At 32.3% G+C, this 14,101-nt stretch overlaps 1 protein-coding gene and 1 pseudogene across 1 annotated transcript; both read right to left on the reverse strand.

Moving 5' to 3' along the window:
* Positions 1-6: 6 nt before the first annotated feature.
* LOC120255137 (cytochrome P450 94A1-like) lies at positions 7-1,592 on the reverse strand. Its single transcript, XM_039263022.1, has 2 exons — positions 768-1,592; positions 7-720 (listed from the first exon to the last, which is right to left on the reverse strand). The coding sequence occupies exons 1-2, from the start codon at positions 1,590-1,592 to the stop codon at positions 100-102; spliced, it is 1,446 nt and encodes a 481-aa protein (XP_039118956.1). The 3' UTR covers positions 7-99.
* A 6,285-nt stretch (positions 1,593-7,877) lies between these two features.
* On the reverse strand, positions 7,878-13,369 carry LOC120255136 (annotated as a pseudogene).
* Between the last annotated feature and the right edge of the window lie 732 nt (positions 13,370-14,101).

The following is a 14,101-nucleotide window of genomic DNA, read 5'->3' on the forward strand; positions in this document are numbered from 1 at the left end:
TCAAGTTTACATGAATTTATTTCTTAAGCACATACGTAGGCATGCAAGATCAAAGAAACCCTAATAACAAAGCCAAGATAATAATAACTACTTTAACGATCAGTACACCAGAGGATGAACCCTAACAGGAAGACCACCTTTGATCCTAAGCATAATACCAAGATCCTTCACCCTCTCTTTCTCGCCGTCGACCACCTCGATCTCAAACCTCTCCAGCACCGCCGCAGCAATCGCCTTCATCTGAATATGAGCCATCTCTTTGCCCAAACACATCCTCGGCCCTGCATGGAAAACAGGGTACGTGAACGGGCTCACAGCTCGGAACTCCCCTTTTTCAATCCACCTCTCCGGCCGGAAATCACCCCACTCCGGCCCCCATATCTCCTTCCTCCTTCCCATCGCGTAGGAGCTATACATCACCGTTTGTCCTTTCTTCACCGCCGTCCCGTCCGGCAACACGTCGTCCTCCAGTGAAGTTCTTGTCTGGAGCGGCACCGGCGGGTAAAGCCTCAAGCTCTCGGCCAACGCTGCGTGGAGATACACCATGTCTTTCACTTGGTCCAAAGAGAACACCGGTGCCTCATCCATCGTCTTCTTGGTTTTATCTCTCACTGACTTGATCTCATCGATGATCTTCTCTTCACATCTGGTCTTGTAGATATGAGCCAGAAAAACCAAGTTATGGCCGCCGCCGTGGTATCTCTTCCGGCGAGAACGAAGCTGATGATGATGTCACGGAGGAAGTCGTCGGAGTAGTCATTGTCCACAGCTATAAACCTCGAGAGAAGGTCGTCGCCGAGTGAGCCAGTCAAGTCTCGCCTCCTCTTCCTCTCCCGTACAACCTCCATGGCGAAAGCTTGGACCTTTGCAACCTCTTCTCTGAGCCGGCGTTCGGAGCCGAGGTTGAGAAAACGCTGGAGCTTCCAGATGAACGGGAAAGGGTGAGAGAAGCGGCGAACGCTGAGCTGTGTGGCTTCCTCAAAGGCCAGAGCGAGCTCACGGTCGGAGAAGGACGGTGATGAAGCGTTGAGAAGAGAGGGGTCATGGCCGAAGGTGACCTGGCAAGCGTTGTCGAAGGTGAAGAGCTCGAGAAGGTCTTGGAGGTTGATGATCTCGCCGGAGACGGAAGCAGAGGTGAGGAGAGGAAGGAGACGAGAGATGGACTCGAGATGGACGCGAGAGAGGATGAAGGCACGGATAGCTTTGGTGGAGAACTCGAGACTGGCAGTCTTGCGCTGGAGACGCCAGTGGTCGCCGTCGGCGTTGAAGATGCCGGAGCCGAGGAAGTCATGGAGGATGGAGGTGAAGGAGGAGCCTTTTGGGTAGTTGTTAAAGTTGGTCTTGAGGATGTGCTCAACGTTGGAAGGGTTGGAGGTGATGATGGCCATGAAGGTTGAGACGGTGCCGGAGGGCTTGGAGAGGAGGAGATCTGTTGTCCAGTCTAGAATCCGGTGGCTGTTCTTCATGAGTTCCAGGAAAGAGCCTGACTGGTTTTGGGTTCTGGTCACCGGTGCATGTCGGCGTCGCCGGAGTATGGTGAGGAGAATGAGGAGGAGCAAGAGGAGGATGGCGATCAGAGTTAGGGTTTCCATGGTGATGGTCTAGTTTGACTAGTATGCATATCTATTATATATATAAATACACACGTCACAGTAAGCAGTTCGTAACCATTAGATCATTTACAAACATAACGGTCATTTTAATTTTTTTTAGTTTTCATGTTTTAAAACTCTTCTTTGTTTTTATAAAATTACAAAATTTATATGGTATTAAATAAATTTTTTTAAATTTATTTTTAATTTAATATATATGTATAATTAAAAATAAATTATAATTACTTAAATATTAAATTTATAGTTGACTAATAAAATTTTAAATAAATAAAAATAACAAATTTTTTTTATAAAATATAGATAAACAACTAATTTTAATTCTATCGATGTAAATTGAATAAATGTAACAAATAAAAAAAATTAAATCGAGCCACAAACAAATGTTTGCGCAGATCTTAAAAAAACAACCCACGTCACAAATACAGACAACATTTAATAAAAAAAAGATGTGCCATCCACTTGATGGTACTATCTTTTATATTTTATTTTGTGTATTTATTCAAAGCTAAGAGTGTTGAAATATTTTGGTTTTTTAACTGTTTTTTTAAAAATTTTATTTATTCATTTAAAAAATTTACGAGATATCAAATATTATTTTTTCAAATATTATTTTTTTATTTTTGTAATTTATCATAAATTATATTCAATAATATATTTTAATTATATTTTTAAATAAAAATTAATACAATATTTTATAAAAATTTAAAATATCAACTATTCATGTGAATTACATAGAAAAACGAACTTGTGAGAGTATTTATAAAAAAATAATTGAATTCTATATATTTTAGTATTTACTGAGGAGATGGCGACAAATATTTCGATGGTGGTTGGTCCGGTATACATAACTAAGGTCATCTCTAACCATGATGCTAAAATCTTAATTTGGGGTCATGGTCGTTCTAACCCACCCTTTTTTTCTACCACAAATTTTTTATTCAATATATTTTATTTTTATTATTATAACTAATAACAATTATAAGTTATTAATTTATATAATTAATACTTTAATTATAAGTAATATTTTAATATAATTATATGTAATAATTTAATATAATTATAAATTTTATGTACAATTAATTATTTAGTAATTAAATTTTTAATTAAACTTTAATCAACATGTGTTTATTATTTATTTATCAAACTAATTAAAAATTTTATAATTAAATTTTTAAATAAATATAAATAATTTTTATTAGTAAAATATTACATTGTAAATAATATTTAATTAAATCATTATTGAAAATAATTAATTTCAAGTATTTTGTGGTTGAATAGTAATAATAATAAAAAAAGATATGTAAAAGAAATATATATATATATATATATATATATATATATATTGCTAAGATTTGGGGTATATAGTTCGAATATAATTAACTATAATGAAACCAAATTTGAGACTTGGGATAAAAATTTCGGGTTATGGGTTGAAGATGGCTTAAGCATGTTGGAACTCATTCAACATCTCTATGCTGATGGTCAATAAAAAATTAGCATAGTTAAGTTTTTTTTTTATTATTATTAGAAAATGGATAAACCTGTTTTATTAAAATTATATCTATATATATATATGTAAGAAAAATTAACAGCCTATTTTATATCGGAGTAAGTCAATAAAAATAATTACGAAAACACACAACATTTTATAGAAAATAGGAGAAAAAAAAATTAAGAACTTGAAACGAACTCTACAAACCATCCACGTGATGGTGCCGGTTGTGGGTATTTTTATTTCATGAGAGATGACGACCTCCAAAGATCACAACAAAGTAAGCATAACCTTGTTGAAATACTCCACCTATTAAGTTCTGTGACTCAAATAGTTTTTTTTATTTCAGTGATTAAAATAGGAATTGATGCACAGTTAAGTGACTATTTATGTCATTTATCAAAAAAATAATAAAAACTAGCAGTTCCTCCACAACATGCCTGTTTCCCTGTTGGTTAAATTAATATGAAAGTTCTAAATGTTAGCTGAAGAGGCTATAGAGTACTATTAGTTAAGATTAATATATAGTTATATATGAGTACTGGTAATTTAGACTTCTCTAAGCAGTGTTTGGTTGGATGTAATTCTAAATGCAGTGGATTTCCAATCACAATGGAACTGAAATACTTGGTTTTCAAAATACAGTCCAGTCAAATCTTATGTTTGGTTGGATATAATTGAAATTACTGTATTATAAAATTTATAAATATGGAACTGGAAAACATGTGTATATGTGTATGTATATATATGTGTATATATGCATGTATGTATACGAGTATATATACACATCTATGTAAGTATAAGTATATATGCATAAATATATATATTTGTACAACTATATATATCTGTATATATGTATATATACATATAAATATATGAGTATATATATGTATATGTGTAAAAATACGTGTATATGTTTATATAAATATGTACAGGTATATGTATGTGTGTATGTGTATATATATATATATATATATATATATATATATATATATATATATATATATATACATATATGTATATATATACACATTGGTTTTCAACTCCCGGGATTTGGTTTTATGTCCAAATATGGTTTTACGCCCAATTTGGACATAAAACCAAATACACGAAAAAAAAAACTATTGTAATATAATCCCAATTACATCAGGATTTGCAGATACACCCAAAAAGACAATGAATTTCATAAATTAAAGTATTTAGTTTTATATGTAAAACCAAACACACCCAAACAAACATAGCCTAAATTTTAAATCTATGACGTTTATAGTAGTCATTGAAGGTAATCAAACGGTTTTAATATCATAAATAGTACCGAAAATGCGTTTTTATAATATTGTACAATATCATAAATCATAAAAAAATATATATAATATTTATATAAATAAATCATCGTTAAATAATGATTCAAGCATTTTTAGAGAATAGTAATTTAAAATTTTAGCTAGATTACTTTTTATCTATTTATTTAGAGGTTGTTTGGTTGCATGTAAATAGATGTAAGTAGCTGTAAAGTAAGTGATTTTACATGTAAAAGTGTATTTGGTTTGCTGTAAATTACCACTTACATGTAAAAGAAAATGCACTATCATAGCTTTTTGCTGTAATTTAACTTATAGCCAAATTGGCTGTAAGTGATAATGCAGTAAAAGCAAAGATTACAATCACCACTTTAGTTTTCCATAACAACTTTCCAAACCCTATGCAATTAAACCAATATCAGCACCATCAGCTTCATAGTCTTCACTGTCAGGAGAAACGTTGACGGCGGTGATGTTCTCATTGCCATCGTTATCATTGTCTTCAGGGAGGCAGTTGAAAGCAGTGTTTTCAAAGCTGGCGTCGAATGACAACTACCGTGTGAGAAGTAAGCAAAGGGCCAACGACCATGTCGTCGATGACCTGACCTTGAGGTCCAGCCAACGAGACCGAGACACCGCACTGAATCGTCGACACCGACTACCGAAACATGGAACCAGAAAGAAACAGGATCTTGAACCTTCCACGGAGGACAATGGTAGTGGCAAGGATTCTTAAAAAATTGAGGTTTCATTTTCTTCCTATTAAAAACAATTAAGATGAGAGTTTTATTCATGGTTTTTTCAAGATTAAAAAAAATAAAGTAAAAATAATATAATTTATTTTTTTTATTTTTTTAGTTATTTGAAAAAAAAAATGTTTTGTTTGATGGATGTTATAAAATTTAGAAGACCATCTTTGTCCTCATTCTAACTTTGTATAAAGTTTTGAATAGCTAAATCTATTAATATGATGTGTGTCCATGGGCTAGGCCGAGTTTGGGTTGGGGCTTATCCATAATTACTAAAATTCAAACTTATCTAAGTCCGGTCTGACCGAAAAATTGGGCCTTAACCCTCACTAAAATTCAAACTTATCTAAGCTCGGTCTGACCGAAATAGGCTTATTATCAAATAATATATAAATTATAAAAAAAATTAACAATAATATTAATACATAAATATGACATAATATTATTCTACAAAACACTTAAAAGTTTAAATACCAAATGCAAATATTTATTCAATTACAATAACTAAAATTCAATCCATTATAATCAATGGCAATCAACAATACATATATAATTTAAATATATAAAAAACTAAATAATAAATAATCAATGGCAATTTAAATAATTATAAATATATATAAAATTAATTAATAAATATATTCTATCATTCGGGCCGGGCATTCCGAGTTTTTAACAATGAAAACCAAATCTTTCTTGGTTTTAAAATGAGTTTTTTTTTTCAAGACCCGAACATCGTGCCTTATATATTTGTGCAAGCTCTCCTATTTTCGGGTTGCATTTCAGGCTTAGGCAGGTAGCCCGGTCCTTGGAGAGGTCTAGTTTGGATGGATGTAATGGTTCTCCTTATAATACTTTTTCATCCCAATTTCTTTTTCTTTTTTTAATTTTCATCCTCTACCTATTATATGAATATTTTATAACAAAAAATATTTGAAAATATAATATGCTATATATTATATAATTTACTTAGTAAATTAATAACAAGTAAATAAAGTAAACATTAAAGTAAAATGTTTAATAATTTAAATATAGAAATTAAAATAAAAACCATTCTGGAATAGTTTACAAATAAGAAAATTATTTACATAATACATGTTAATTAAATAATGAATTATCAAATTAAGATATTTATTTTAAATATTTAATTATAATAATTAAAATTAATAATGATATTTAAAATATTTTTAATAATATTAATATAGTTATTAAAAAGTCATTATACATAACTTATTAGTTTTATATAAATATCAAATTTTTATTAAAAAGGGTATAAAAATTATTTTATCTTATTTTTCAATCATTTTTTCCATTCCCATTAATTTATTTCCTCTAACTAAATATAATTTTCATTATAATTTTTATCACCTTATTTATATTTCTTATTATTCCCCAAACTTATTACAGAAGAAGATTATATTTTAAACTAGCAAAAGACTTTTTAAATTAGTTGGCTTCAAAGTTTAATAAAAATTTTATTTTACTTTTTAAAATTAATCTCTCGGACCATATCTAAATTTGCATATATTTAATGTCTGTTAGAAAATTATAGAAAATAAATATAATAAATATTTTTTTATATAATAAAGTACACCCAAAAAAGCCACCTAAAAATCCTCTTGATGCGGGAACCATGTGAAAGTAATGTTTTTCCACATTAACTATTGTCCGTAAATTATTCAAAAAAAAAAAAACTCCATCCTCTCGGCAACTGAGCCGTACGTCGTGATGTAATTAATTAAAAATGAATTTAATATCTTTAAAATATTAAAATTACTTACCAAACCGTCTTTCAAAATTACTCCACGTTTATTTTAATTTCATTAAAAAATTACAAAACTTATTTATTTAAAAATTAAATATTAATTTTGTAAAATTTAATTTATCTCTACAATTTTTAATATTTTATATTAAATAATTTTAGAAAATTAACATTATTATTTTATAAAATTTAAGTTGATAACTAATTTTAAGTTTTTAACCTTTTTTTTTTAAAACTTATTATAAATATCTGAAGTTCAAAACATCGCCCTTAGTCCCTCAGACAATTAAATTCGATAAATAATCTTTTTTTTTCAGTTTATTTATTTTTTAATTATCTCACCTCACTATATTATTTTTTTTTAATATACTAAAATTATTTTACAATATTAGCAGGAAAAATTTAACATTCTCAAAGTTATGTTTCACTTAAAAAATTTGTACCGAAATCATTACTTCTATCAATTTTTTTTATATTTTTATTCTAATTTTTGTACACAAAAATACTATATCTAAACAGGGAGGTAAAATATTGAACGAAAATAAGACATACAAATTAAAAACCTTATATAAAGAAACTTGCACAGAAAAGTGAATCGACAACTAAAACAATACGATTCTAAATAAAAATTTAACTTATAATCATTATTTAGTATAAAAGACAAAATTAGAAGATATTTTTGTCAAAACACTCATAAAAAGTAGCAGATGTTTTTGTCAAAACCCTGCTATATTTTTGTAAAATCACAATGTTTGTTAGGTTACAAACGAATTGAAAAAAAAAAAAAAATCAGAAATTTCAGGTGAATATTGAAACATACAGGATTATTTTTTGGGATAGTTTTCTTAATTCTCGTAAATAGAGAAATAAAAAGTAGCTTCAAGTTTACATGAACTTATTTCTTGAGCACATACGTACACATGCAAGATCAAAGAAACCCTAATAACAATGCCAAGATAATAATAACCACTTTAATGATCAGCACACCAGAGGTCGAACCCTAACAGGAAGACCACCTTTGATCCTAAGCATAATACCAAGATCCTTCACCCTCTCCTTCTCGTCGTCGACCACCTCGATCTCAAACCTCTCCAGCACCGCCGCAGCAATCGCCATCATCTGAATATGAGCAATCTCTTTGCCCAAACACATCCTCGGCCCTGCATGGAAAACAGGGTACGTGAACGGGCTCACAGCTCGGAACTCCCCTTTTTCAATCCATCTCTCCGGCCGGAAATCACCCCACTCCGGCCCCCATATCTCCTTCCTCCTTCCCATCGCGTAGGAGCTATACATCACCCTCTGTCCTTTCTTCACCGCCGTCCCGTCCGGCAACACATCGTCCTCCAGTGAAGTTCTTGGCTGGAGCGGCACCGGCGGGTAAAGCCTCATGCTCTCGGCCAACGCTGCGTGGAGATACACCATGTCTTTCACTTGGTCCAAAGAGAACACCGGGGCCTCATCCATATATCGTCTTCTTGGTTTTATCTCTCACTGACTTGATCTCATCGATGACCTTCTCCTTAACATCTGGTCTTGTAGATATGAGCCAGAAAAACCAAGTTATGGCCGCCGCCGTGGTGTCTCTTCCGGCGAGAACGAAGCTGATGATGATGTCACGGAGGAACTCGTCGGAGTAGTCATTGTCCACAGCTATAAACCTCGAGAGAAGGTTGTAATATCTTTTACAATGGAGCTGCTGACCAAGTTGACTACTTTGACTTTGACTGAGCTTGTTTGGGAACCCACAACTTTTCTTAATCCCTTGATTAGCGGATCTGATCGGGGTTACTGTATGCTCAATCATTGAGTTGTTAAGCTGGCAGTGAGTGTGTGCTTCTTCAATAAACTCCTTCTTCTTCATCTTGTGCATCAACCAAACCTTGGTTTTCTTGGCTAAGGAGTTTATTGTGAAGAGGGGATTTGTTGCATCACCTTGAACTCTTAGGCTGCTAGAGAATCGGAGTTTTCACGGACTTATTTCTTCTCCAAGATTCAAGGTTTTCATCCTTATTATGGTTCTCTTTGGTTGGTTATTATTGGTTATATTATAGCTTGTAACTGAATCTTATGATGGTTAAAGCTTTAATAGGGTTTTTAGTTGATGTTATATGTATATACATATATATATATATATATATGAAAGCATGCATACATTTCAGATTTTTTTTACTTTCTGGCGATTCTTGTCATGGAATTTACTAATCTCCCTTGATTCTGTTAGTTTAATTCACCTTGAATTCTTGTGAACCTTACTGCAGGTTTTATATTAAGGCGAAGGATTAGTTGGTTTTCTTTTAATTGCTATCATATAGGGTTTGGGGTGTGTGTGTATATATATAGGTGTGTGTGTATATATATATATATATATTTTGCATTTCTGATTTCTTTAAATCATGTTGTGTTGGAATTATAAGCCTGCAAAGCATGTTTCCTGAATTGATTTATTTAGCTAATGTGTGTGTATGCTTATAGATTTAAATTTATTCATTTTAAATCTTGGGTTAGTGGAAGCTTTGTGATGGTTGTTATTTTGATAGCATTCATGGAGAATGTTATATAGCTTGCATAGTAACCTGATAACATGTTTTGATTTTTGTTGGGTTAGTGGGTTCTGCAGTTTTTATATTTTATCTTTGGGTACCATCCACGTGATGGTACCAGTTTTTATATTTTATTTTGGGTATTTATTCAAAACTAAGAGTGTTGAAATATTTTGGTTTTTTAACTGTTTTATTTTAAAATTTTATTTATTCATTTAAAAAATTTATGAGATATCAAATATTATTTTTTCATATATTATTTTTGTAATTTATAATAAATTATATTCAATAATATATTTTTAATTATATTTTTAAATAAAAAATTAATATAAAATTTTATAAAATTTAAAATATCAACTATTCATATGAATTACGTAGAAAAACGAAGTTGTGAGAGTATTTATAAAAAAATAATTGAATTCTATATATTTTAGTATTTATTGAAGAGATGACCACAAATATTTCAATAGTGGTTTGTCCGGTATGCATAACAAAGGTCATCTTCAATTATGACGCTAAAACAAAAATTTGAGGTCATGGTCGTTCCAACCCACCCCTTTTTTCTACCACAAATTTTTATTCAATATCTTTTATTTTTATTATTATAAATAATAAAAATTATAAGTTATTAATTTATATAATTAGTACTTTAATTATAAGTAATATTTTAATATAATTATAAGTAATAATTTAATATAATTATAAAAAAGTAGATGTTTTTGTCAAAACACTGCTATATTTTTGACAAATCACAATGTTTGTTAGGTTGTTTTTTTTTTAAATATTATTTTTTAATTAATTACTAGAATAGGCATTTTTAGAATTATTTACCAAACTAGGCATTTTTATTTTTTTAATATTAAATTTTAAATATTTTTAATAGCTGTGGGTTTCCACTACTTTTTAATATTAAAATTTTTTTTTTTTTTAAATCGGTAGATCCCTACTAAGTTTTTTAATATTAAAATTTATATTTTTAAAACTGGGATGGGTCGTCCAGAGGTGGGCACGGGCCGTCGGGCAACCAGGCCCGGCCCGTGCCCGGCTCGGAACCAGCCCGTACTGTAGGATTCAAATTTTTTAAAAAAGAGCAGTTAGGTTACAATCGAATTAAAAAAACATCAAAAAAATCAGAAATTTCAGGTGAATATTGACACATACAGGATTGTCTTTTGGGATAGTTTTCTTAATTCTCGTAAATAGATAAATAAAAAGTAGTGGGGAGCATATTATTAACCACAATCACTACAACACTCATGGCGAAAGCTTGGACCTTTGCAACCTCTTCTCTGAGCCGGCGTTCGGAGCCGAGGTTGAGAAAACGCTGGAGCTTCCAGATGAACGGGAAAGGGTGAGAGAAGCGGCGAACGCTGAGCTGTGTCGCTTCCTCAAAGGCCAGAGCGAGCTCACGGTCGGAGAAGGACGGTGATGAAGCGTTGAGAAGAGAGGGGTCATGGCCGAAGGTGACCTGGCAAGCGTTGTCGAAGGTGAAGAGCTCGAGAATGTCTTGGAGGTTGATGATCTCGCCGGAGACGGAAGCAGAGGTGAGGAGAGGAAGGAGACGAGAGATGGACGCGAGAGAGGATGAAGGCACGGATAGATAGCTTTGGTGGAGAACTCGAGACTGGCAGTCTTGCGCTGGAGACGCCAGTGGTCGCCGTCGGCGTTGAAGATGCCGGAGCCGAGGAAGTCATGGAGGATGGAGGTGAAGGAGGAGCCTTTTGGGTAGTTTGACTAGTATGCAGTTAATAACCATTACTTCATTTCCCATGTTTTTAATATCAAGAAGTTTTTTTTATTTTTTTCCCAAAACTACATAACACTTTATTTAATTCTTTTTTTAAATTAAATATGAGATATAAATGTGAATATATTAAATATAAAAAAACTGTTTTTGGGTGTTGTAAGTTAATAGTTTACTCTCAATAATTAAACAAATTAATGGCTTTAAACTTAGCTTGTTAAATAACACAAAAACATGATTATAATAATAATAATAATTATTATTATTATTATTGTAATAATTATTACTATTATAATCATAACACATTAAGTTACAATAATTAATAATAATTGTAATTATAATTATGATTATAATTACAATACATTAAGTTATTATTATTATTGTTTATATAGAAAATTATTATTCCTAATTCCATTAGGAAATTAGCATTGTGCTTTGAATTCATATCAAACAAAAAAATGGAGATAAATAAAAATCATACTGATAAATCATATTCTCGTAATTCAAATAGGAGTCAAAAAAAAAAAAAGGAGATAAGGAGCATTATTCTATTTCAAATAAAAGTAGAGGTGTAAATGAAAAAATAATAATGATATAATGGAAAAAGATGAGGGAAGAGAATATATATATATATATATATTCGTTTGAAATTTCAAATATATATATATATATATGAATAATAATAATAAAAAAAGAAGGAAATTCCAAAAATAAAAAAAATAAATAAAAATAAATAAATAAATAAAAAATAATCATAAATATATAAAAAAAGGGGGGAGATTATGGATAGTGATGGAAATTTTAAATTCAAAATTTTTTTAAAAAAATCTCTCCGGGAGTTTGAGATTATTCGGGGTGTTGAGAATTTTTTGGGATTAAAAAAAGGGACAAAGAAAAAAAAGGAGTTTTTGAAGAAAAAAAAAAAGGATAGATAGAAAGAAAAAAAAGAAGACGAAGAAGAAGGAAAAAGGAAGGAAAAAAGAGAGGAGACAGAGACCAAGGAGAGACGAAAAAAAAAGGGCCAAAGAGGTGAGAGGAGGTTGATCTGCGAAAAAAAACGAAGAGGTACTGCAATTTTTTTTTTATGAACATGATGTCTCCATGCCCCTAGATACATGGGCCCCGTCTTTAAAATTGATACCTTTTTATCAAATGCATGTCATTCCATGCCCATGATACTTTTCACATGCATTTAAAAGAAAACAATGTAATGGGTCCCACCTAATGATTCTCTCATGCCATGTTTAAAAAAAACCATGCACGTACATGCATCTATGAAACCCGTGAGTGTGAATTTCTTTTCTCTTCACTCCCTCATGCTTTCTCTCTCAAAATATAATATATATATATATATATATATAATCCTTTTTATGCATTTAAAGAGAAAGGTACATGCACGTGCATGAGATGAATTTTCTTTTCCTTTCGTTCGTGCTTTTGTTGGGTTGTGGACCACACAATATGTAGGGATATAAGGACTTATGTGCATAAGTTGTGTAGACGTACACAACTAATGTTTATAATTGTGTTTATCTTATTATATTCAAGTTTTGAATGGACCCAAATTGTGATGTAATTCAAGTTTGAATTTGGTCCTAATTATCTAATTTTAAATGTGTGGATATACATATTAATCATATGTTGTGTAGAATTCCTGGAGGCAAAATTGTCAAATCTATGATGGGCAGACTTGTAATTAGCCCCATAAAGTTTTCTTATAAATAGGGTGTGGTCGCTGACTGAGCATGCACCGATCTAAGATTCAGAATTAGGTTTTCTGAATTAGGGTTCCCATCTCCTCTCTCTGCGTGTGATCAGTGAGAAGAACCACAAGACCCAATCACTTCCATCATAATCAATGGATTCAAGTGCAGGTACGCTTCCGCCACTTTCTTTGTTCCTAAGCAATCTCCAAGCAAGAAGATCCAGGGTTATACATTAGGGTTTATACCCATTAGATCCATCAGCTTTCCCTTTCTTTCCCCTATCTCCGAGAATTCTCTCTTCCTCTCTGCACCTCGATCTTCAATGGGGTCGGTGGCGTTCGCCGGATCAACTTCATGTCGCTCGCCATCATGGGCCAGAACCTCACTATCAACATCGCCGGGAGAGTCATCCCAATCTCCATCTACAACCTCACCGCCGCGCGCCAAGGCTGACGAGACCATCGCTTGTGACGTTGATGGTGTTTTCCTTCCCCTCTTTGGCCACCATTACCCGGTGAATCATTACCAGGCTCATGTCCGATGATATGAAGATCTTGCCAGTGGGTTTGAACAAGAGGATCGTCCCAGTATTTTCGATTTTTCTTTGAAGACGACACTGTATTCGGACAAAAAGATCAGTTCTGCGTTGAAGCAAATCTAACGGTTGCTGCACTACCATGCTGAGAGGAGAATTTCACTCAACGCCGAGATCCTGTGTGTTTTCGGCATGCTAGAGCACAGGATCTATACGCTCTCAAAGGCTTGTGCGAGGGTATTCATCTGTGGAACTAATCGGTTTTATAGGTTGATTGAGAGGGTCAGAGACTTGGGTTTCAAAGTATCAAACTACTTGTTCGTTGTCGCGCTTCAAATGCGTCCACTGGTTGAGCGCTGTTACTTGGGAAAGGAGGGGTGAATTGGTCGCCGGAGTATGTAGCTTCAGAGCCTCGTCCGCTTGGCTTCAGCCTCGAGAGAAAGTACTTCGAGAAATAGGTGATGAGGTATCAGGATGAGCGTCCTCAAGTGCTGGACATCTACCAGGTTACACTAGAACAATAGGATTAGAATGACGAGACTGCTGGGGACATTGGATTTTCTAAGTGTTCTGCGTCTTCACCTGACCAAGTAAATATTTTGAAAGCATTTCAGCACAGAAGCCATGAGAAGCATGAGATGAAAACATCCTTTTATATA

The sequence above is a fragment of the Dioscorea cayenensis genome, unplaced genomic scaffold, assembly GCF_009730915.1.
Source record: "Dioscorea cayenensis subsp. rotundata cultivar TDr96_F1 unplaced genomic scaffold, TDr96_F1_v2_PseudoChromosome.rev07_lg8_w22 25.fasta BLBR01000862.1, whole genome shotgun sequence".
NCBI lineage: Eukaryota > Viridiplantae > Streptophyta > Magnoliopsida > Dioscoreales > Dioscoreaceae > Dioscorea > Dioscorea cayenensis.